Source organism: Phycodurus eques, chromosome 2, assembly GCF_024500275.1.
Source record: "Phycodurus eques isolate BA_2022a chromosome 2, UOR_Pequ_1.1, whole genome shotgun sequence".
NCBI classification, from domain to species: Eukaryota; Metazoa; Chordata; class Actinopteri; order Syngnathiformes; family Syngnathidae; genus Phycodurus; species Phycodurus eques.
This window is the reverse complement of record NC_084526.1, coordinates 40,782,329-40,808,249: the sequence shown is the minus strand read 5'-3', so window position 1 is coordinate 40,808,249 and position 25,921 is coordinate 40,782,329. Positions and strand designations below refer to the sequence as shown.

Sequence of the window (25,921 nt, the reverse complement as noted above, 5' to 3'; positions counted from 1 at the left end):
ACATAAAGAAACAACCATTCGCACTCACATTCACACCTTCGAGCAATTTAGAGCCTACCATGCATGTTTTGGGGATGTGGGAGGAAACCACGGGAGTGCCCAGAGAAAACCCACGCAGGCATGGGGAGAACGTGCAAACTCCACACAGGCGGGGCCGGGGATTGAAACCCGGTCCTCAGAACTGTGAGGCAGACGCTGTAACGAGTGGTCCACCGTACCGCCCAAATATCAAACAACGGCACTGAAATAACTCCCGTAAAAGTTGGGGATGTCCAAAACAAAACATAAATATAGAGAGGTACATGGAACACATTGCAAAATGTGAAGTTGGCTGGTCAGGTTCCATTTGTGGTAACATCATGCTACAGCTGTTTAAACAGCAACAGACTTCTGAGAGAAAGACAAGTTTCATGTTTCCAAATTGGGATACATTACCAAGTCACGCGAGAAAATATAGATCACTTATGTTTTATGATTTTGTGCCTAAACCTGCATGCTGTTGTTAAATAATCATCAATAATAACGGGGGGAAAGAATCATGGAACCAACAATTGGTAACACTCAAACAATTTGGAGCAGGGATTGGCAACTGGAGTGGACCCTTGATTAATTTTGGAAAACTATAAAAATGCTTCCTCCACCATACGTGATCAGTTTTTGGTTGTAGTAACAACGGTTACCTCTAGATGGCAGACATTGCTTAGTAGCGCGTTCACTGGTTCGTCCCCTTTATATAATATAGAGACTGTCAACGATGGTTGATTTTGTGGCACTGGTGAGTCACACAAGGAAGCGCCAACGCCAAGACGGAGAAGGAGAAAATATCACGTCATTACTCGGACGTGCACAATAGCACAGCCAGATGAGACAACAGCTAATGCTAACCTCTGCTTAACAATCGAAGGGACTGACCGGGATGTTACTATAAAGCGCACAAGTCACGGTTCCACGTTAATTAAGTGCAACCTTAAATTTAACCTGACACTTAATCAAGACACACATTATATGAACTAACAGGTAGCATAAACACAAATTATAATAATTAACATCCTTATGATGGAAAAAAGTTGAGCATTGCATGCCGCAATGCATGCTGGATCCCGAAGACAGAGCAAACGATCTATTGGTTGCTCTCAACAAAAGCACACAAACAACAGCGATTGTTTGTTTTTTTTCCTTCTTATTCACAAGAATCGTTCATTTAAAATGGATGAAGAGTTGTGTCCTGTGTGTCTTCCAAAAACATGGACATCTTTAACATCGTTAACAGTGTTGCGAACGCTTTATGGTTGCTTGGACAAGCGGCAGGACAGGGAAGACGCACCAGGCTCCCTCAACAAAGCAGAGTGAACAGTGAGTTGGCCTAATCATTTGGGGATTTTTGAATGACCTGCAGCAACACATTAAAATTCTTGAGTGAACTGATTTTGGTGAGAAAAGATGTACAAAATTAATTATTGCACTTAATGTTGGTTTGCTGTTGAGCAGTTTTGTGCCATCTTTGAATGGTTAATTTTGATGCACGAGAGCCCTTTGCACTGGGGGGGAGGAAATAAAACTAAAATTACAATCTGTGGTTATTTTGTGGATTTATACATGCATCTGAGCATGAAATATATTAAATAATGTGATGTACATTGGTTCAATTAAAGAAAAGTGCCCATATGTTACAGCCCATATTTAAAATTGATATTTTGTTATACAACTTTGTGCCCCCCGCCCCTTTAGCTCAACCATCACTGGGGGAGAAAAAAACCTCAAATATCATACAAATTTTTCACAAGTCTTGATTAGTTTAACACTGCTATCGTTTTATTTTGGTAGGTTTCTACTTCCTGTGTTTGTTACCATTAATTGTGGCTTTATAGGACTCTCAGCCAGAGGAGGTATTGATGAGCGTTTGCAGACAAAGGACTTTGATTTTTATCTTCTGCACTGTGAATTTGAGTCACATCTGCGGCCTGGTTGATAAGAAGGAGCACAAGAGTAAGGATATAAACCTGTTAGATTATTTTCTTACTGGTTGTCTGATGGCATGGTTGTCTGATGGATGGTTAGCTGCCATATATATTTTTGCATTACGTTAGTGGTTCCATTAATTTTATTGCCGTGTGACAGTTTAAAAAGAAATTTGCTGTTTAGTTTTATCACCCCTTCTTATTCATCATTGAAGTATTTTATTGTTTCTATGGTATCATTAATTATTCTGGTTAATTTATTATTTTGATTAACAGCAGAAGTAAATAATGTTACTTAAAATATTGTCTGTACAGTTAGTTTTTTTGTGATAAGTGACAGTTTGGACACTGAAATATTCAAAATAAAATCTGTGAGAAATTTTGTTTTGTGGTTCAACCAACATCCTGGAACAGACAAATTTCTACAAAACCCTGTTTTTGTTTTTGTTAAACCAAAATAATGGGGAAAATTACATTTAAGCGCTTAATGCAAACAACAACAGCAGTAAGTGACACAGTAAACTGTAGTAGTAATGGTCGCTTTTAGCAAAAGATGGTGTGGTATGGTTACTTTAATATGTGCAGAACATATAGAGGGGCTGAGGTGACAGTGGGCCTTCTTTCAAGGCCCACTGTCACACAAAAAAAAATAAAACAATAATAATACAATCCTTTGTTGTCCATCCATACACTTGTTTGAAGCAGTTATAGATGAAATAGGTTATTTGAAGTCTAGTGGATCACAGATGTTCCGATCACAGCATGCTCCCGTTCGCTACAAGCATCCACAAGCATATCTCTATAGGATAAAGATACATACCTGAGTACTGGTATATTGTCGGTCTACATGTGCTGCTGCACCGTTCATGTTCAACTATTGATTGCTGCCGTAACGCTGATGCTATTCGTTAGCGCATCTATGGGTTTTTGCATATCCTTTCTCAAATTTTTGCTCGCACGTAGAAAAAGGTATAAAAATGGCCTCGTATCTTGACATACAAAACAGTACTTATCCGTTACAGTGATCTACATTCCGTTCGCTCGTTTTATTTGCATCTATCTTGGTTCATCAGAGAGAGCTGTGCCTCAGGCAGTCATGTGACTCTGTTCCACCAACGCAACCACTAACAACATTTGACACCATTTCACCAATTAAACGGAGCCGGGAAGTCAGATGATCGCACACAAAGTCGCAGTGACTAATTTACGTGATGCGCGTCAGAAGCAACAGACGACACAACAGCGTGCGACTTGCAGGCAAAATATGCCTGGCCTGACATTAAATCTATGTTGACCTTACACACTACGGAAAACAACAGCTACGCCACAGCGTAAAAACGCAAAATCTTAGCTAGTGAATTTATCTTATTTCTAGTGAAAACATCTTACTATATGTATTTTCAGAAAGTTTTGACTTTTTTCTACATTTTCAGCAAGACAAAGAAACTTGTTTTAAGATACAAGATCTTATTTTAAGAATCGTATCAAGCCAACTCATATTCATTCCATTGGCAGACTTTTTTCCCCCACTTATTTTAGGGATAAAAGGTCATTTTTTCATTTATTTGCGTACATCTTTAGAGAATATCATTTTTACAACGCAAGCACTGTCATCGGTCTGCCTAAAAATTCCCATATTTCAGCCTACAAGAACTCCACCTTGAATTTATGTAATCTCTGCCTATTGTGCGGTTTCACTTTTGTAAAAATAATTAATGTAATACATTTGTTTGTGGCTGAATATCTCCTAGTGTTATTTTATAAAGATTTAATTTGTCGTCGTTGCAGTTGAAGTGATATTGAGGAGCAGTATTGAGGAGCAGTATTTTAAGTTGCACATTCCTATTTGTCTATTTGACATCCATGCTCTGATTAAAACTAATGTTTATCCTGCATAACTCACCAGTCACTCAGTACTTGAGGTTTTTTTTTTTCCCCGTACTTACTCGGACCGTTGATATTGTCTCCTGAATGCAGTTTTCCTTTTCTTGGAAGTTGCAGGCTCTTCTTCTTCGTCTCCTTTTGCTCAAGTAATTATATGGAGGACTACATTTTACTTTCACTTAAGCCATGTTTTTGCAAAAGCAGCAGTAGTCTGACTTGAGTACAAAATTATTGGCTACTCTGCCCTACAGCTGATGGCTAATTCGATTGCGCCTGCAGGATCGCCGAAGGGGAACACTTTGAACAGGCAACATGTGTAAAGAAGGTAACATTAGAGTACGCATAAGAGTCCTGGTGTTCAATTGACCCAAATGAGCCTCTCCGAGTGTATCCGACACACCTTAGGGAACACGCAGCCGAAAACGTCACTTCAAATCAAAGACGCAAAATGACAATGCAATATTCTGCACAGTTATACAAAGTGCAGCGTTGCAATTCTTACATTTAGATTGGAAGCATCTCATGCTAGATTAGAATAGAGTCGTTGCCAACGTTTGGATTTACCAGACGACACGAGCTGGTCAGCAAGCTGTTGGGTGCTACTTGTCAGTTGACTAATACGTTGAATTGGAGGAAATCTTGTCAACTCCAAACGACGTGCAGTGGAATTCGCAGTGTCGTCATTGAATTGACACGAAGACTCCAGTTTTTGTGACAAAAGCTCACTTTCTTTGTCTTCAATGTGGTACGACTCGTAGTTAGTTAGCCATGTCACGATAGGCCGTCCAAGTCATGTTTAGAGCTAGCAGCTAAGTTAGCCTCCAAAACAACAAGCTCCTTTGAGCTCCTTTTAACACCTAAAAGCGTTGACATGATTCACATACGTGTATTTTCGCATTCTCTGCGTCACGTAACGATGATCGCTAAACGCCCCGAGAGCGGTTGAGTGTGCGACCGACTCGCGCTGGCTCTCGGTTCGGATCGGCTCACCTCTTTGGGTACGAACTGGTTCTCCTCGCTGGGCACCATTTCCATTTGTGCGACACTTTAGACAAGCCCAACCCGGACGAGGATGTCAGCGAAATAACTTTGCACTCATCGGCGGCAGCATGGTTGGCGTCCCGTTGTGTTGACTTTTCCGAAGCCTGTGACAGAGCCGAGTGACACTTGTCCAAACTTGTAGGCTTATCGAAGTGGTACGAAGCGCTTTTCCACTTGGCGAAGAAGCAGCGGAGTGCTCCTGAGAAAAAAAATGGCCGGTGTGTTTCTGCCTGCGCGAGACTTCATTCAGCCGCCTCTGACGTCACGTGGCCACCAGGACGTAGGCATGTGCTGCCTGAATCTCCCGAGTCAACATTATTTTTTATCAGTTTTATTTAAAACATTTTGGGTGTTATTTAAAAAAAATTTTAAAAAAAATGTGATCACGAATTCAATGACGTTTGTCAAAGGCTTAATTCCGATGTAATTCTCACATTTCGCCACTGGGTAGCGCAACGGCACTCTTCCTGGTGGTTCCTCCCGGAAGTGTCATTCTTCAAAAAAATGAATACATACTACAGTACGGAATGGATGAATATATAGCAAGGCTCGGCAGGATCATCTCCCACATTTAAATTTTTTTAATAATAATAATTAAAAATTACAAAATAAATAAACACCTCGAGCGACAAAACCCTTTTGACATCTAAAGTGAGGATAACACTTTATTTCTTATTATTTTTTCTTTTTTTACTTGTACGTATAAAAACCACTCATAGTGTTCGGCATTTATGAAAAAAGTTAACTGCTACAGAGAATGCAAAATTCTATATATTTGTAACAAAAAATGGTTTTATTGAAAAGTAAGCCTTAACCCGACATCTTTTTTCAATGTCTATTGGAGTCCTCGTATTTATTAAATGACACCTAAATTAATATCACCCGCAACTCACCAAAAATGCAAACCAAAACTGCAATCTGCTTCTCACCTATGTCATCATTTTATCGCGTGTAGAGGGAGCAGTCACCTAACCCTGAGGTTCATGCCAAAAGACAATTTAGAGATAGTCATTTTGAGTCATTTTACCAACAAAATAAAAATATATGTTAATAATATTAACGTTTATCAGTTTGAACATTAAATATAGGTTGAAAAGGATGTGCAAATCATTGTATTCTATTTTAATTTATGTTTTACACAAGATCCCAACTTTATTGGAATTGGGGTTTGTAATTACAGGGAACAACTGGGTAAACTGGAATAACAGTATATTAATATAATGATATTTTTCAGTCTGGAAGAAGCAAGATGATTTCTTGCGCTGATGTAAATACTGTGGCAAGGAAACAGTGAAAACGCAGTAGGTGAATTGGTACTCACATTTATTCTCCATGCAATACACTTATTGCTTTACATTTGACGCTTGCTTGCTTAAAGACGCTGCAATTAAATGGTGATAATGAGCATTAGCATCGCACTCATCCTAAGCGGTATCAGCCATAGATAGAGAAGTAAACAGCTTTGCACACCTTGAAAAACTGGATCAATGGAAAGGTAAATAGGTTGCATGAGGGTCTACATCTATGACGATCACAAGAAAAAAACAAATGTCTTACTACATCACCAACATACATTTAGTCTAAAAATTATTTTCGTTTTGAGCACTAACGACTTTAGATACGCATCTTAAATTTCATAAAAAGAAATAGACACTTGGCTTGTTTGGGTTGTACGGATTTACAGACAATATAGTCCTATCAGATTATTTTGAATTACAGTATCTGCCATTTTCAACAACTGTAGCCACTCTATTTGCACAAATATTATTATTAGGGAGGCCTTTTTTTGTAACCTTTTGGAGGGGAAATGTTACCAGTAACAATGTTACCAGTATATTACAATTCATGTCAAATTAAATTGGTGTTTAAAGAACAGGGACATTTGTGAGGAAATGTAGTAAAACGCAACACAAATAGAGACTTACACATTGGAGAGTGATCCGAGTTCAGAATCTACCGGAGCACTCAGATATAACATAAGATCATCTTTAAAACTGTGCAGGGAACTCGTTTAGTACATGCAATTAAGTCTCCACCCTTTAAATCATCTAATAGGCTTTATATGTGCTTCAGTAGGTGCTGCTGTTTGGGTTAGCAACATAATTGAGAATGGTAACTTTACAGTCTTACGTGTGTGAAAGATCTATCTAAGAACATATATTCACTTACAAGTGACCCGACTTTTTTTCGGGGTACGATCCGTCGCACGGCTTACTGCTGCCGTTTATTGCCACTCCCAGATGAAGTTCCCTGTTAAACTAAACACACTAAACACGTTATGTATTTTAAAACAACCACACAAAGTTATCTTACATTGCTCAAGAAAATGAAACTGGCAGTCATTTCCAAGAATGTCAATCAGTTTTGGAGCAATTGGCAAATGACTAATTTGACTTGACTTGAATGTTAACGCGCAATACAAAACGCCATAGACGGGCTAACGAAACCAGCAGCGATTGTCGCAGCGTGACAACCCATGAAGCAATGACTATTTGAACAGAAGCAGTGCAGCAAAGCGTGTAGACAGAAAAGATAATACTCAAAGGAAAAAAAATCGTACTTATCCTTTTACGAAAAACGACTAATGGATCGAATTAAACTCATAATTCAAGGCACCACTGTACTGACTACGCATTTTTATTTCTGCCGTTAAAAAGAAGGCACCTGTTTGAGGGATGTGTTTACTTGTCTTAATTATGACGGCTAGACGCTATTTGGGGAAATCGAGTACTTTCTCTTTCTTTCATTGACCTGCATAGGAGAGCATCCAACACGTGTGGCCTTCAGGGAATAACATACTCACAAATGTACTTTTTCAAACTGCGACACACCTCGTCGTACCACTTGCCCTGTGCTGCCACTGAAAGGGCCACGCAGCTCTCTCTCTTGCTTCCTGTGGGTTGCTTCTTGGAGCGGTCCCAGTTGAGGTAGCCGACGGGCTGACTGTTGACGTCAACGTACTGGCCTTCTTTCACTATGTCCGCCACGCCGATCCAGAAGTCCTTGGAGCCCGGGGAACTCCTCTTGGCATAGTCTCGAAGGTCGTTGTTCTCCATCGCATCTCGCGGCGTTGCAAGAGTTCCTCCTTGTGCGATGCAGTCTTCGTTTGCTTCGTGATAGTGTTTGGGTTCCTCAACAGTGAGATAGCACTTCCTGTGAACTTTGATGCCACGGAGGCACACTGAGAACAAAAGACAATGTGTTGTAGTGCTTCTATCGGACGACGGAATAGTGTATACTTTATGTGACTTTATACTTCACTCATGCATCATGAGTGAGCTGAATGGTAGCTATTTTTTTAATTTGTTTGACCTAAAATGGTAATCACTCGTGCACTAATGCTAATCGCGGATGCTAAATGTTTGGCAAAGGCCGATTTTGTCATCTCAAATTACGTAGAGAGTTTATGCCATACACTCTGTACCAACATGTGCAGTTTAAGGATAGAAGTCCAGCCCTCATGAATGACAATAAAATGTAAGTTAATCATAAAAAAGGAAAGAAAGAGTTGTATTTTTGGGGGTGGGGGCGATTACTCAATGAAAAATCTATATGTCGACTTTTAAAGTCGAGGTATTTTCTCAAGTGGCGAGGGTACCAGTGATATGCAGTGCAGGAACCGACTCATGAGGAAGAGTCGTCTAAAGACATTATTTTGGGAGACTGGTACCTGTCTGCAAGGCCTGCATCTCTTTTAGTAAATTCACCTCCCGCCACAACTTCTCAAGCTGGCCCTTCACGTCATCATCATCTGCAGCGCAGCGGAGAAGAAGGAAATATTAGGAGAGGTCAAGATGTGCGGCGGAGACGCTGCGTCCGATGAGTGCGCCCGGTTACCGGTTGCCCGAGGCGACACGGCCTTCCTGATGCGAGGCGGGCGTCCGGAGCTGGAGTGGAGCAAAGAAAAGTACAGGACCAGGTAGACGTGGAAGCCCACACGTGCCATGTTGGAGGCTGCGCAGTGCTGCACCTTGTGCTGCCGTGAAAGGAGTCAAAAAGTCTGAGGACGGCCCGGTATATACTAGCTCTCTGTGTGTTGCTCTGGAGGCTGCCTCTGTATTGGCCCACATGATGTTTCTTTTTCCAAACATGAGGAGGAGGTCAGGGAGATATTGGGGTGGAGGGACAAATAATGTCTTCCTTGTGTTGGGATTTGTGAGAAATATTGACTTGGGACACGGTGCACTGAGCAGTGTGTCCTTTCATTTGACAAACTGGAAACATTTGACTGTTTGGCACTTCTTTTCTCCGGGATATTTTCGATGTGCAAATGTCTGCTCTCCGCGAGTAAAAAAAAAAAAAGTCACAGTAAACTTGTTTGTCAACATAAAAATGAAAACTCTCTGGGGTGGAAGCAAGCTTGTTAGTTTGTGGACGACGACGACGACGGGGGGGGGGGGGGGGGGGTCAAAGATAAGGCCCCAATCCGGCCCGTGGGGATGGAGAACACAGTCACTGCTATTTTTCAATAAAAGCAACTGCTGTTGCTAATTTTGCCCACTGGAGGGTGCACTGACAACACTTAAATGAGATTGATGCACTTTCAGGAGCACACTAATATAAAATTGTGCGCCATGTTCACACTACAATTCTGTGAAAATAAATAGCTCATGTAGAAATACAAAATTTCAGTCAAAAGCTTCACTTAAAAAGAGGATGGTTTGTTTGAATCTTTTGGGTTGTTTTTTTTTTCAATGCACTGCCACAACTTACATTTTTATGTATACATTTACAAAGGATGCATAACTCAATGGTGCATCCTCACTGATTCATAATACTGTTGAAATAATGTTTGACAACCTGCCGTGGGCTGCTGTAACACCTGAATTTACCCTCTGGGGATCATTAAAAGAGTTTCTTTGCGTATCCATTTATTTTCATGTAAACAAAATGCACAATTGAAGTTGGCAAAACTGGACAAAAATAGTCGACCACAGATAAGAAACAAACAAACACAAACACGTGAACACAAACATATGCAAAAATGATCAAAACATGCACCTTTTCCTTTTCTCTTGCAAACACACATATCATATATATTTCTACTTAATACCGAGATTAATTTAAAAAGTGATGAGCTACGTTACACATATTTCTTAATTATATCTCAAGGTAATTTCTAGCATAATCCTTATTTCCTTAGTTAGTTTTGATTTTAATGAGCTGATGGTGTGTTTAACAGCTTGTTTTCAGTCAGTCGGTACGTACTGTACGCTTAATACATCTGGTATTGTGAAAAGTGATTCAAGTTTGCTGTTGCATTATACACCCATCTTTAAAAACGTGACATGATACAAATGTATAAGTCATCAGGGCCTCTTTATAGTATTCCCTGCATTTCACATTGTGATGGGCTGTGTTTATTCTAAAAATAAGCATTCTCTCAGGCCATGTTTGTTTTGAGGCACCAGAAAGTAACTTTGGTCAGACAGGTAATAAAAAGTTTTCTCAAATGGCAGAGGAAATCATCATTCTCCTCTTAAGACATTTTTTCCAGAGGTTCTGATCTATTTTCATTTCTCATCTTTGTTGTGCCACGTATATAAACTTTGTCTTTTCAAATCCTCTCCTGATGGATCCCAGTGTTTTATAAACATCACCACATATGTAACCAGGTAATAAATAAAACTCATGTTGGTAAAGGTTTCGTGATAAAACTGATTTTCATCAATCCAATTGATGTGTACAAAGATCTCACTAAACGTCATTCTCAGGGTACAGCATGATTACCGGTAGTTTGGATGAGTTTTAATACTCCAGTTATACATACAGTAAATGTGTTCACTTGGTAGCCTGACATTAGGGAAAACATTTCAATTATCAAACACAAGGCACATGTGATCTCTTAATATAACGTGGTTGGCACCTGTAGGGAGGCTTAAAAATAACATTTTCTGTATGTATGCATTTCTGCCCTTACTAATATTTCACCTCGTCCGCCATCATCAAGTACAGGGAGGATATTTAAAAAAACATTTTTTTTGTTAAATTTGTTAGATTTTCTACTAAATCTAAAATTGACTATTAGTTAAATGCTCAAAGCAAGTCAGCCGGGTTAGATAAGCCTATTAATAACTCATATTACGAATTAAAGTGACTCACTAGATTGTTTTAAAACCAAAAAGAAAATACGTCACGTAGCAATGCAATTCGTACTTTGCACGTGCATCACAATGTCTTTTCGCCAACACTCTATCTGCAAGTAACAACAGGTAACGAACAAGAGGAATACTTACATGAGTACATAACATGCACAAACACTGCACAACTCGCTCAGCGTGACCTTACGAGGTAAACCTGTAAGGGACTGCCTCACGGCATGTTCGGTTAGCTCTAATGGATAAAAGGCATGCGCTCTTTGCTGTCATTGTCCCCCTCCGCCTCCTCTTCTTCCTCCCCCGCTTCGCTGGTCTCAGTACTGTCGCTGGCCATCTGATTGGGGGGGGGGGAAATAAGGATTTACTGGTGCAGGAGTCACTCAATAGTGAAGTACTCACTCAACACAAAAGCACAAGGACACATTCGTTCACACACACACACACACACATTTTTACTTTTTTCGTAAGACACTGCGTCTACATATTCATATTGTGTGCATATACAGTGGTACCTCAATTCATGAGTGACCTGACTTACGGGTTTTTGGAGATACAAGCCGCCAAAAATAAATAACATCGGCCACCTTTTTCATTGCCACACCCAGTTGAAGTTTGCTGTCAAACTAAACATGGAACAAAGAGAATTACCTGTTGCGTATTTAATAGAATCTCATAATTTTGATGAGCTAAAGAAAATAGCGTTGATGTCTTGGTGTAAAACCTTTTTAGCAACAAATTGAACCAAATCAAACATAAAAGGTGCAGCAACACGTGGAGACAGACTATAACAATATTCACAGGCATATATTCTTTATCCTCTGTGAAAAAACGACTAATATTACTGCAGCTTACTGAGCAGTTATGACCATCTTCTTCGTTTATATCCTTATGTACTGAAAATATGCATATATTGTGCCTCCTGGTGGCTACGGTACACACATCAGAAGGATCATGATGCACATTATATTTATCTTTCTTTATATTGTATTCAATCATGTTATTGTTGTATGTTTTTATGAAAGGACAATATTGTGGAGAGCTATTTTTCTTATTAAAAACACAAAGATTTTTGTTCGTGTTTTATTCGGAGGCTGGGACGGATTAGTGACATTTCCATTCATTTCAAAAGGGAAAGATGATTTGAGATATGAAATATGTTTGAAGTTACAAGCTTACTTGCTCTAACACGTGAATGTGTTTTGACAATGAGATTTTGGAATTTAATGTTTGTTATTAAAGAAATTGCTGTTACCAAGGGAGTAGGCGACTTCTCGACATCCAGAATGAGTTTTCCAATATTGCCTCTGTCGTGAATTCTCTGCATGGCCTCTTTAACCTGGAAAAAAAAAAAAAAAAGTCAATGTCATTTAAATAACATAATAATAAATGTAGAAGACAAAGAACACTGGCTGGGCATCAGCTGTGATGTAAACAATAAACTTCAATAAATCAACGTGGTCATAAGTCAAAGCAAATGAATGTACAGTGAGTGCAAAACACGTAAATTTATATCTGAACAGGAAATTTAGCACTGATGACTGGTCTTAAATAATCCACTAATATAGACCAGTAAAGTAGGTCAAAAACGTTTTCTCATGCTTTGTTGCGGAATGAATGATTTAGTCTAATGCGCTTAATCGTGAACAAACACTAAATCATTTTATCTTAACATGTTTCTATTTCTAAATTCATCAGTGCTATGACAGGAATTCATCATTTCTGACGAAAGCTGATGATTTGTCAAAAAACGTCATGGAGCATCCGGTTGCATGCGATGGATGACGCACAGCTTTTCATTCCAGCAGCAAGAAAAGGTTACCATCGTCAACACAGGAACAATCAAGCTCTAAATTCTGCTTCCAGGCATCTGAACAAATGAGGCCGAATGTGGCCTGACAATGCATCCCACGCGATCCTCCCCCTGTTCAATGAATGGCCGCCGCATTCTGCCAAGGTCTAATGACCACAACAAAACGGATTCCGACCACGAAAAACACGAACCTGAAGTCAGCAAAAAAAATACATGCATGTAAGACCAAGCTCAATAGTGACATACTGGAGCAAGGTGTGTCCGTCACTGATTGTCCCATAATCGATCAAGGTAATCATGGTAACTCCCTATGACACATTTTTCATCCTGGAAAAGGTAAAAGCAGCAACCTTGGAGTCCAAGAGTTAGCCCCATCAGAAAACAACCACAGCTGAAAGTATTTTTAAATAAAAAGGTGTAGTACTACTTTCAAAACATAAAACCACTCAGTGAAATCAAGACACTCCTGCAGTGCCTCCACTGTGTCTGAGACCAACTGTTGCAATCCTTACTGTATATTGGCAATGTGGACTGATTGGTGGTCAGATTCCCTCGAGGAGGGTCGTCAACATTTGTCAAACAGAAAAACGTCTTGGGTACTGATCAGTGGCAAGGCCAGCCCTATTTTTGGGTGGGCTCAAGCCCACCCTATGAATGTCCATAAATTTATTTTTGTGTTTATTTTAAATTAAAAAAAACAACAACAAAAAACGCTGGCAGTATCAGGTTGCTTTCATTGCCATTACGTCTGCTCAATCTAGTTAAATGCCAGTTTACGACAGGACACCTTATCAAACACTGTTTGCAAATGTCTGCTTTCCAATAGCTGGAATTGGGCTATTTGTTAAGTCAGTCAGACAGACTGTAAAAAAAATAAATAAAATAAAATAAAATACATTATTGCATGAGAATGAGTTTGTCTCCATTTCTTTTTTATGTAACTGTTATACGATACTGTATATACGACATTCCCAACAGTGTTGTCTGTCACGCGAATCAAAAGGTGACCTTCTAAACCACGTATTTCTTCTTCAATAAAGCTAGAGACGAGCCACAATGTTTTTAATATTGTATTCATACTGTTACAAATGGTCTGAAACTACATCAGACTTTTATAATGTATTGAATCAATACATATAATAGGACCTGGGTTGCATGGAAAGTTGATTGAGGACTAAATTGCCCATTAGTGGCAAGGCTATCCCTATTTTGGTTCTTCCACCAAATGGTCTTTTTCAAGGTCTAAAAACTCAATACTGAAAAACTTCAATCTCAGCTCAAACAGCTGTATCAGTGAAAAAAAGTGGTAATATGTGTTTGAGATCATCTGGATCTTTATGGTTGAGTGTTTTCAATTCATGGCATTTAGTAGTGCAGCGTTTCACATACAGCAGCTGACTTTTAAGCAGCTTGCTGAGGCCTGATGCAATTCCTGGTCAATGTCATGCCCCCAATCGCAATTACCTGTCAATGTGATTGACAGGTAATCAGTCCGGGGTGTACACACCCTATCACCCAAAATCACCTGGGATAGGTGGTATGGAAATGAGATGGTCGGATGGTATTTTCAATGACGGTACCAGAGCACCCTCACAGCCACAACTACGTATAGGTGATACTTTCCCCACAAATCCCTCACACGTTCAGCTAAGAATATGTCTGCATTAAACCAGAAATAGATCGCCACTTCACATTTTCAAATTTAATTGCGTTGACATTTGTGATGACTCATCCTGAGTTTCAGAACACCTCAGATATAAGACTGCAAAGGGAATAGTTGCCAACAAAGATCAGGGGTGTCCAAACTATGGCCCATGTGCCATATGCGGTCCGCCGTCTGTTGTTTAATGGCATTCGGCTTATAATAAAATTAACGATTGCCGCAGATGTAAACGTTTGAGAAGTGATCGATTCAATCAAAGTGACTCATATTTAATAACAGCCATGCAAGTTTATCGTAGTTCCGAGATATCGTGCGAGTTGTACGTAATTGGAGTTGTGAGTTAAACGATGCACTAAGGTGTTTTCACTCTAGCGACTCACGACTCGTGTTGAAGTGATTGATGTGTGCTTCGTCGGTTTTTGTGTGGGAGTGAAGGAATTGTGCAGCGGGAAGATGCACAACCTACCCACCATCTGTGGGAGAACGTCCACAGCTGACAGCACCCCACACAGATCACGAGTGACATCAGACTATTTGTTGTCCACGGTGTGTGCAGGCAGTGGATATAAGAAGTCTACACACCCCTGTTCAAATGTCAGGTTTTTGTAATATAAAAATGAGACCAAGATCAATCATTTTAAGAGCTTTCGCAGCATCATTGTGATTTATAACCTGTACAACGTCATTGGATTATTATTTTTTTAATCATTTTGAGAGAGGAATTACAAATAAACTTAGATAATGTGGTTGCACAAGTGTGCACACCCTCTAGTAACCGAGATGTGGCTGTGTTCAGAATGAACAAATCACATTCAAAGTCAAGTTAAATGGGTGTCAGCACACAGCCGCTGATAGAAAAATGTAAATAAGTTATCATGTGTTGTGCTTACTGCTTACTTCTAGTTAGAGGGCTGTTTTGATAACTGCGTGCAAAGCTTTTTCCCACAGGATGAGTCATGTGCTTGCAGGTGCATGGACAAACTTGAGCCGAGGAGTTTCCGGTTTTCTGATCACATGAGTTGCAACAAGCATGTTCGCCCCCACCTTTTAGACGTTGCAACTCGTATGTAACAAGGAAATAAAAAGAGAGGGTTCGGCAGAGTGAACTTAGAACGGGTTGGAGATTGTAACTAAGTACAGATTGTAACGTCCGTCCTCCTTGCAAGTCTGAAAACTGAACTGCCTCTGTGTCTGTCTTGTTTTTACAAATGTTCTAGGTGTCTTGAACCTGACAGCCGCCACCATTTAAAGTGCCTCTCATAAACCCCAAATAAAGTTTAGCTGTTCTCGTAGGTTCTCCTGATATTTTTCTTGCTTTCGAGAAGAATCCTGACGGTTTTATGCTAACATTGACTGCTATTATTCTTGGGCCCAAGAGCTAGACGGCATGAGTTTGAATCCCACTGGTTAATTCTGAACACAGCCACGTCCAAGTTACAGTATGCAAGGGTGTGCACACATACCAGTATGCAACTACATTATTTCAGTTGTTTATTTTTACTTCTCATCTTTAAAATTATTATTATTATTTTTAATTGAGTTGGGCAGGTTAAAGGTCACATAAAAGATGGGAAAAGTATTGAAATTATTTAGACTTTTGATATCAACTGTGCATTACTTTTAGGAAATCTCTTCGCTCTCTTGGCTTATTATAGCTGACATCTGTGCACTCAATGCCCTATTCACAATTGATTGACTGGTGATCACTCCAGGACGTCGTCTGCGTTTCGCCCGAATATGCTCCTGCCGCTTGCAGAAACCCTGAACATGATTAGCGGCATTGAGGATTGATGTTTTACAACAGACCGCTTCAATTTGATTATGACTCTTACCTCCTCCAGAGCCCACAGAGAATCCACCACCGGCTTGATCTTCTCTTGATTGTAGAGGCACAAGAGTTTGTCCATCACCGATTCCACCAAAGCAGATCTTCCCTGCTTGAAGAGGAGGTTGGGCAACGAAAATCCTGCCATGACTTTGTTCTCCTCATACAGTTTAATAGGGTTCACCTTCTCCACCTGCCACCACTTGGAAGAAACAACAGCATGTGTCAGAGAGACACAATTCAGTGGAAGGTTTTGTGTTTCATTTGTTGTAAAATGTGAATTGGGGCAACCGTTTGCTTCACATGACAATGACAGATTGAATCGCTGACTCACAGATTTTGCAAAGCTGAACAAACTCTTTGTCTCCCCAGTAACCATGTTCGATGCGCCTGAAAAAACAAAAATAAAAGGATTTTTGTGTCCTGTGCTCATGGCTGGGCAGAGGTGACTGGACAATAACAAGCAAAGCATGAAGGCTGAGGAGGGGGAGGACCAATTGGCACCTTTAGACCTCGGGATTTGTGCAAGCATGCCTTTGCACATGTAACTGGCAATAAATGGTAATTGGCTGGTAATTGTGTTGCTTAAATCATGAGGTTTGATGAGAATCAAAGTGATTAACAGAGGCTGGATAAGAAGCTCAGCTGTGACTGAGAATATACTGTATTTCATTTCCAGGCTATGTTTTATGTATGGAGCATTACTTATTCAATCTTAGCCAGGTGACACTCGATCGAGTTTCTCATTCCAAACAACAAGTTTAATTGGCAATGACGCCTTTCACCGTCAGCGTCAACTTCAGTTGTTTACACTTTATCAGGATAAGGGAATGCAAACGTTTTAAAATTTGCTAAAGCTGGGATTCTCAAAGTGTGGTATGAGTACCACAAGTGGTATGTGGTAGAGCTTGCACTCGCCGCCTAAATCCCCATTCGCTATTCGCATTGACGGTAACGAATCACTAGCCAATCACAATCGAAACATTACTCCTTGTAGTATTCTGAAAGAAACACAACATTGTCCAACGAGTAAAAAATCCCATTTCATTATTTGAAAATTCTCTATATACCTCCACGTTAAGGCCTGGTCGCACGTATTTTTTTGGGGTCGCAGATTTTGTCACATCACCAGAAAAGGCACATAACGCATTCTGACAGGTGCGCTTTAGTGCCTCAGGAAAAAGCGGTTTCCAAAACGCTTTTGAGTTTCAAATGGCTTACTTTAACCAGGATCCCTTGCCGCATCATTGCCGTGGTCTGTTTTGCGCCAGTCTCTGTGCTGTAAAATGTGTAGATCCAGACTGGCTGACAACATCTGCTTCTAGTAAGCCAGCTAGTTAGCTTAGCTGCTAGTTATCAGTAGCTAGCTAGAGGCTAGCTCTCGTCAATCATCTGTCACGATGTGTTGAATGAACCTTGCATAACTTTATCCAGTTCATCTGCCATGCTCGCAGTCTGACATGAACATCTGTGCAGATCCTCACCGCCATCAGACACCTCATTCCCCAGACATTCTCGTGTCACGGTAGAGCGCGGCGCCGTGATGGATGCGATTGGCTAGTACAGCTGCAACTGCGCATATGCAGTAAGTCAAAATGGCAGTGGATGTAAACAAAGGACGTTCTCAGCGTTGCAGCTCGTGTCAGAATAAAATATGCATTTTGCTTTGTTTCTAATAAAATGCGAAAATTATGATTCGGGATTCGTTTTTTCAAGCGAATCTGAATTACCACTCATTCGTTTGACGCTCTAATATGCGGGCTCCCTTTACTGTAGCGTGAAAGAATCATTAAATGAGATACAGTGGTGCCTTGAGATACAAGACGACTTATGAGCTTTAGAGATACGAGCTGTAGTTTGGCCTGTTTTTTGCTTTGACTTGCGAGCAAAAAACTTGAGACAGTAAAGAATTCTTAAAAAAAGAAAAGAGGCTTCAAATTGTTTATTGCCACTCCCAGTTGAAGTTTACTTGTCAAACTGAACACAAAACAAAGAGAAATACATATTGTGTATGTAAAACAACCACATCACTTTGCTTTAATGTCCGCTAGCTTCGTACAAACACATAATGGAAAACGCCATAGATGGGCTAACAAACAGTATCTGTCACCATGTTATAACCTTTTGAGCGACAGATTGAATGCAAACAGCGGAGCAACACAGGTAGACAGAAAATATAACAATATTCACTGGCATTCATTCGTTATCCTCTGCGAAGAATGACTCATATTTTAATAATATGTCTGTATTATATTGTCCCCAGGTGTCCATGGCACGCACACCATAGGAAGGACATTGGCATTCTATTTAATTCTGTATTTACTGTATGTTTTTGTAACATAATATTAAAGAGTGCTATTTGTCTTGTTAAAAAACACATTAGATTTTTTTTTTTTGAGGGGGGGAGGGGGGGGGCTGGAATGAATTAATGGCATTTCCATTCATTTCAGTGGGGACAGATGATTTGAGATACAAATGTTTGGCAGAAAAAAAAATAAAAGGCATGCCATTCATTACGAGCACAGTCATGGAACGAATTAAAATTGTATCTCAAGGCACGACTGTAAAAGCAAAATGTACTACATTTAAATCAGGAAATAAAATCAAATGTAATAGAATGAATTGAAAGTTTTTTTAAAAATCCAGAATAGATTTTTGAAGTACAGTTCAGTTGTATTTAACTTTTAAGTACAATACATTTACCCTTAATCTTTAATTGCTTTATTTATATATATATTTAACAAGAACTTTTATTGAACTTTGACGTGCAATACATTATTAATTGGATCATTACATAAGTACGGTAGTTGTTTATTTATTTTCCGACATTCAATCTAAGTGATTGGTGTAGTTCTTACCGTAGAGGATGTACGTTCCCAATGGCTTCAGGAGACTGAGGCCTTTCCCTGTGTTTTCCCCACATAGACAATCCAACACAATGTCTATTCCCTCTGGAGATATCCTAAAAACACAATCAATGCAAAGTTTCATTAGGGCGAAAGGAAATAATAAAATTATATGCAAATGCCAACATCTAACATTTATTCCGGAATGTTTGGAATAAACAAATGAAAATTGTGCCAAAATTCATGTTGAAAAACTAACAATGTATTGAAGTTACAAAGTTAAATAGGTACGAGGATCTTAAGATGAATAATCTTAAGCGGTCTTTTATTTGTTTGTCTTTGCTTTTTAAAATGCTTTCAATCATGGAAAGCACATTGAATTACATTGTGTAGGAAATGTGCTCCATAAATACATTTGCTTTGCTTTGCTTTAGTTGGAGTCGATTAGTGGTACTCATACCACACTTTTGAGAATCACTGGATCGAGTTCTTGTGTGACAAAATTGTATATATACATTGTATGTTGAATGACAAATACACCATGCCAACTACACCTCAAGTGATCATTAGCCCTAAATTAGAATGATTGCAATCAGGGCTAGAAAAAAAAAAAAAAAAGGCATGCCATTCTCATGGGGGGCCTAAATTCTTTACTTTCTGCTTTGAGGCTCGGAGGCCTGGACACCTAAACTACTTGGTGGTCTTGTGATTCCTTTTTGTAAAACACACTTGTTTAATTGTACTTTGGTCTTGATCCTGGGTGGAATGTGTGGTGCAGCGGGATGAAAGGCAAATTAATCCACGACCACTCTTGATATGCAGGCGGCAAGCGCAAACCAACAGTTTATTGCTGCTTAAAACTATATACTAATAATACATCTATATATTCATGGTGGCCATACAGTATGCTGGACAATTGTATTGAGAGGAAATGTGTTATTTTGTATTGTATTGCATTTATTTTTAAAGTTGTAAGACGTGGAACAAGCTTTGAAGTAAAGTACCTCATTTGATGTTAAAATTTCCATCTCCAGGCTATCATAAATCAGCACCTGATTGGCTCAATTGCGGACCTCCATTGTTCCACTGGGTTAAGTCCTCTGTTGCTATGGGGACCATGACGACAATCCGCTAGACAGGTGAACCTGGCTCGGTAAAGTGTATGCTATTGCAACAGGCTGCCATTGCATGATAACGCCTCATGGTAACCTGTTGTAATTCAAGCTTACTTTTTGACTTCTTGTATGTAATCAGTGTTCCTGTCAAAGAGATGAGTCACAGAATCTCTGATGGCGGAGTGTTTCGAACTGGAAGCGACCCCGAAGACGGTCACGTTAGGTAGGGTGGAGCACAGTTGAGCCACAGCTTGACCCTGAAGAGAACAATGACGTGCAACTGTTTATCAGCAGCTGCCAGAGTGCTAATGCACAATTGAGCAGAACGCATAATTGCATATAAAACCACATTTATCCTCATTATAAAGACTGGTGTATGTCGCAAATGCTTGTAATTTGTGGCATCCCTTTGGAACACTGCCGTGACTGGCTTAGTGATTAACGAACAGATGTTTACAATAGAATGGAATAGAATAATTCTTTAATGTCCACTGAGATGGGAAATTGTCTTTGGCTTACCAACATTGACGACAAACAGCACAAGAAAATACATATACTGACATACATAAAACCTATGTTAAACACATTTAAAACGGAAGATATATTGAGAATAGTAAAATGATATTGACTTTAAATCGGTAAAACACAAGCTTGGAGCAGTTCAGGTCATTCGTGTGGATTGTTCACGTTGTTGAATTCAGAAGCGCGATGGCATTTGGTATAAATTATTATTATTATTCTTTTAAATAGCGTAGCACTACTAGCATATCGAATAAATGTTCAAACGGCATAATGGCCTTCGAGCATTTATTAGATACAGTGAGACAAAACTGTGCACTAATTGATACATTAGTGCTACTAGCACTCAGTGAGTCTAGACATATGGGCCAGATTATTCGTGTAGGTAAAAAAATAAAAAAAATAAAATAAAATAAAATAAAGGAAAAAAGTTAAAAATGTGTATGTAAAATATTTTTTTAAAAAAGGTTTATTTCGAAAACAAAATAATTCAAGCTCATCTTTACATTTTATTTATAATGAATGCAATTGTAAATAATTAAATATTTTAAATCTTTTTAATGTATATATATAAAATAGTTTGTTTTACTCGTACTTTATTGTATTATGTATAAGAACTGTGTTAACACGTTATTTAATTAGATAAATGGGAAAAGTATTTTAACTAACCAATTTCAGAAAAATATTGTTAAATTGATGCAACAAAAGTTTAATTTAATAATTCATGCAAATCAATTTAAACGTAGTTTATTAACCAATTGTTTAATTAAATCAAAGTTAACTGCAGATACAAAAATGTTGTTGTTAATGCTTTAAAAAAAATCATGCTCATTTTCCACTATATTATTTTGACCAATTAGCTGATAAAAGAACAAGTGTTAAGTGCATAGGTAAAATTTTTCAAAATAAATTAATAAATCATTAAATGAGATCAATTACTACAAAATGAATGATAATTAATCAATACATTTTAATGAACCAATTTTATGAAGAAAAAACAACAACGTTATATTAATTTAACAAATATCACAGGACTCTTGGTCATGTAAATGCTCGGTTGGCCGGACAAAAGAATGATCAGCGCCATAGTTTTCCCACCTTTTGTCGAAATAAACTGAGCCATGTCACGAACTGACGCATCAAGCTATAATAAGAACTGGAGGAAGTTTTGTGGTCTGTATGAACTGGCAGTTATCCAGGTTGACTTACAACAGCACCACCAGCTGAGTGCACCAGCACCGACATTCCCTCTCTGAGGTTGGCCACCTCAAAGAGCATCATGTAGGCAGCGACGAAGTTCAGCGCGAACGCTGCGGCCTCTGCAAAACTCATTTCATCTGGCAGTTTGTACACAAACTCCTCTGGGGTGCAGACGACTTCTGCCCAGGCGTTGTAGTTGGCAAAAGCCATAACTCGGTCTCCTATCTGAAAGAAACATGCCACAGACAAACAGAGGTGGCAAAAGTACTCATCACAGATTTGTTTCGGAATACATTATATGCGTTTGAAGATAATTGCGGAAAACGTGCAAAGGCAACTAACTCAAATGTGGAAACATAGCGTTAAACTGTTTAAGTTTTGCCCCCCCGCCCTTCCCTTCCCTATACAAGAACTTGAGCGCCTTCTTTCGCATCAGCGGTTATCTGTCGCAACTGCGACGTGCAGTTAGAGCGAGCCAGGCCTACAACCCGAAAGTACATCTTTCTGCCGTGGAGTGCCTCATTGTCAGCCATGAGTGCGTGTACGTTATGCAGAAAAAGATAAAAAAGCAAGGAGAGGAGGTACTTATGTGTAGGCATCATAAAGATGCTACTTGAAGTAACATACATTTTTCCACCCACCTAATAACCCCAAGATCTGAATCCCGTTTTTTTTTTTTTTTTTCATGTTGTGTTTTCATCCATGGAGCTTGAACAAAGTAACAAGCCGATTTTGACAAAAAAAAAAAAAAAAAAGGCATACAGAGTACAGATATCTGCTTTTAAATGTAGGTAGTGAAAGTAAAAAGTTAAAAGTACAGAGGCCAGAAAAATCGTACCGTACAGTATTTGGACTTTGCTACTTTCCACCACTGCAGACAGACACTGCACGCGTACTGCGTGTATAGTAATAATTTGCATCCACTTAACAGTATTTCTCAGGCCATATTTGTACATTAACAGACTGTAGCATGCTTTAATTTGACCTACCTCAAACCTTTCTGTGTTTTCACCCACGGACTCCACGATCCCACAGCATTCGAAGCCAGGAACAAGAGGAGGTTTAGGAGGACTATCAATAGTCCCTTGACGTACCATCAAATCCAGGAAGTTTAAACCACTGAAAAATCCAATACATAGGATCATTGCGTGTGATAAATAACGTGCTGCGCTATGGTGGAGTCATATTCTTCTTCTTCAATCAATTCCATAAACCTGCCAGAATTATTAAAGACCAAATCATTGACTCATCAATTATTATGGCTGGTAGCTCAGTGCCCCAGTGGTTAGCACATCTGCCTCATAGTTCTGAGGTTGTGTGTTCAAATCTTGGCTCTGGCTTTTCTGTCTGGCGTGTCCATGTCCAAGGTTTGGTCCGGGTCCACCCCACATTCCAAAAACATGCATATTAGGTTATTTGAAGACTATAAATTGTCCATAGATGGTTATTAGCTTATCCAGAATGTGCCCTGCAACTAGCTGGCAACCAGACCGAGAGGAACCTCTCGCTCAAAGTCAGCTGGGAGAGGCGCCAGTTCACCCGCAACCCGAATGAGGACGAGCACTACAAAAAATGTTGTAAATGTTGCCTGTGACACAAGGCAACACAGTTATGTGGTGTCTCAGTTTGAACACTAGGGGGCACTATGTAAAAGGAGCACATACGGTAGATAAGAGACGACAAAGATCTGATGGCTATACAGGGAAGAATATGAACACCATGTTAACTTACTCAATAACCAGGGACGTCCATGAAAAAGACGTCGCTTGGATGGCAGCATGTGTTTCTCCAAAACCTGTATGTACCTTTCAGCATTAATGGTGCCTTCACAGATGTGTAAGTTAGCCATGCCATTGGCACGAACACAACCCCATACCATCACAGATGCTGGCCTTTGAACTTTGTGTCCATAACAGTCCGGATGGTTCTTTTCCTCTTTGGCCCAGAGGACACGAACAAAAACAATTTGAAATGTGGACTCGCCGGACCACGGAACACTTTTCCACTTTGCATCAGTCCATCTTAGATGAGCTCGGGCCCAGATAAAGTGGCGGTGTTTCTGGGTGTTGTCGATAAATGGCTTTTGCTTCGCATAGTAGAGTTTCAAGTTGCACTTACAGGTGTAGCGCCGAACTGTATTTACTGACATTGGTTTTCTGAAGTGTTCCTGAGCCCATGTGGTGATATCATTTCCACATTGATGTCGGTTTTTGATGCATTCAATGTTGGTTTTGGGCCTTGCCGCTTACATGCAGTGATTTCTCCAGATTCTCTGAACCTTTTGATGATATTATGGACCGTAGATGATGAAATCGCTCAATTCCTTGCAATTGTACCTTGAGGAACATTGTCCTTAAATGTTTCGACTATTTTCTCACGCACTTGTCCACAAAAAGGTGAACCTCGCCCCATCTTGACTTGTGAATGACTGAGCACTTCAGGGAAGCTCCTTTTCTACCCAATCATGTCACCCACCTGTTCCCAATGAGCCTGTTCACCTGCGGGATGTTCCAAACTGGTGTTTGATGAGCATTCCTCAACTTCCTCCCTCTTTTCTGCCACCGGTCCCAACTTTTTTTGCAGCCATAAAATGCCAAGTTAATGATTATTTGCTAAAACCAATCAAGTGTATCAGTTCGAACATGAAATGTCTTTGTCGTGTATTCAATTAAATATAGGTTGAACATGATTTGCAAATCATTGCATTCTGTTTTTTATTTAGGTTTAACACAATGTCCCAACTTCATTGGAATTGGGGTTGTACATAATAAAAATAAATAATAAAGACATGGCTTCCAGTTATCAGTTCGTCAGAATTTGATATCAACCCATGCCTGGTGAGTATCAGAGCACTTTTTGTTGTTGTTGTCGTACGAGTACCGAGGTACAGTATCGGCATCTCCAGCGTTATTTTTTTTTTTTGCTTATCTCATTTGCTGGAGATTAAAATCATCTCAAACACAGCCTCGGTATGATGCAGTTCTACACCACTGCCACTTTACCCAATACCAAACCCTATTGCTGCAGCATCAAGTGGGCATTGTCTTTGGAGAAACTGTGATACACTACCTAATCATGTGGCAGGTGAGCGTAGAGACATACTACATTAGTCACTACTGTACAGTAGGCTATGTACAGTATATGTTTAACATGATCACGTTGAGGCAACTGTTAGAAACAATGAGTGAATGCAAGGCCACATTCATCAGTCAGTACGTCTCTCCGAATACTAAATATTACAATTGTATTTTTTTTTTTAAACTTTGCCACCATTTGGTGTAAAAAGTCAAATCCAGCAGTTCAGCTAAAACAGTGAATGACTGAAAAATGTCAGTGGAAAACACTGAAAAGGGGTTGGGGGGGCTGGGGGGGCTGGGAATCTGTGGCTTCCACTGCGATATTATTACAGTACCGTACTCAATGTATGCGAGGTGTGCAACAGTAATTTTCCAAAATGCAATATCATGAAAATAACGCAGTAGTAAAGTGGCCATGCAGTATTTACCATGCTTTGACGCGGATCTTCACTTCACCACGCTGAGGCTCGGGCATCAGCTTCTTGGTCACTCGGAGTTTGTTGAGCCCTCCGAAGCCTGACAACATCACCGCCCGCATCTCTTTCACGTTCCCGGAACATTGCCCGCTTCCCGGTTTCCTCCCCGCGTCTCTGTCGATCATGCACTCGGTTTCCTCCGTCATGTGTGCGCCCAGTTCTTGAGCCATGTCGGAGCCCGGCTGTGTTGTGCGCCCGACGTGCGCCGCAGCCTGCAATAGCGTCGCTGTCCACGGCAGCCCGACCTCACTCAGCCCGTCGTCTGATGCCACATCCGCTCGCTCATGCGTGTCCGAAAACGCCGATCGATCATCACGTTATTACTATTATCGTCATGCTACCTCTCCGTTAATCAGTCAATCGGAATGAACAATTGGTGGCGCATGTTCGCTTGAGTGTGAGTGCGCCA

General features: G+C 39.8%; 3 protein-coding genes across 3 annotated transcripts in view; all 3 read right to left on the bottom strand.

Annotated features, from left to right (window-relative positions):
- usp47 (ubiquitin specific peptidase 47) overlaps positions 1–5,106 on the bottom strand; it is a 32,743-nt gene extending 27,637 nt beyond the window's left edge. The window contains exon 1 of the mRNA XM_061670690.1: positions 4,833–5,106. Coding sequence (XP_061526674.1) covers positions 4,833–4,877 — 45 coding nt within the window. The 5' untranslated portion in view covers positions 4,878–5,106. The remainder of the gene's footprint in view (positions 1–4,832) is intronic.
- Positions 5,107–6,189: 1,083 nt separating this feature from the next.
- On the bottom strand, positions 6,190–11,190 carry clec3a (C-type lectin domain family 3, member A). Its single transcript, XM_061670687.1, has 4 exons — positions 11,120–11,190; positions 8,721–8,859; positions 8,554–8,634; positions 6,190–8,064 (listed from the first exon to the last, which is right to left on the bottom strand). Exons 1-4 carry the CDS (start codon positions 11,132–11,134, stop codon positions 7,667–7,669), a joined length of 633 nt encoding a protein of 210 aa, XP_061526671.1. The 5' UTR covers positions 11,135–11,190; the 3' UTR covers positions 6,190–7,666.
- Positions 11,191–11,216: 26 nt separating this feature from the next.
- vat1l (vesicle amine transport 1-like) lies at positions 11,217–25,921 on the bottom strand. The gene is made up of 9 exons (XM_061670685.1): positions 25,465–25,921; positions 22,949–23,078; positions 21,969–22,184; positions 20,355–20,497; positions 19,138–19,241; positions 16,614–16,669; positions 16,287–16,481; positions 12,234–12,317; positions 11,217–11,315 (listed from the first exon to the last, which is right to left on the bottom strand). The coding sequence occupies exons 1-9, from the start codon at positions 25,680–25,682 to the stop codon at positions 11,217–11,219; spliced, it is 1,245 nt and encodes a 414-aa protein (XP_061526669.1). The 5' UTR covers positions 25,683–25,921.

Coding starts and splice junctions, on each gene's coding strand:
- clec3a (XM_061670687.1), bottom strand. Junction 8,635..8,720: donor CGTGTCGCCTCGGGCAACCG/GTAACCGGGCGC, acceptor GCTGCGCTGCAG/ATGATGATGACGTGAAGGGC. Junction 8,065..8,553: donor GATGCAGGCCTTGCAGACAG/GTACCAGTCTCC, acceptor TTTTGTTCTCAG/TGTGCCTCCGTGGCATCAAA.
- vat1l (XM_061670685.1), bottom strand. CDS start 25,682: ATGGCTCAAGAACTGGGCGCACACATGACGGAGGAAACCGAGTGCATG. Junction 20,498..21,968: donor ACTCAGCTGGTGGTGCTGTT/GTAAGTCAACCT, acceptor TGTTCTCTTCAG/GGTCAAGCTGTGGCTCAACT. Junction 11,316..12,233: donor AGAAGTCGCCTACTCCCTTG/GTAACAGCAATT, acceptor CCCCCCAATCAG/ATGGCCAGCGACAGTACTGA.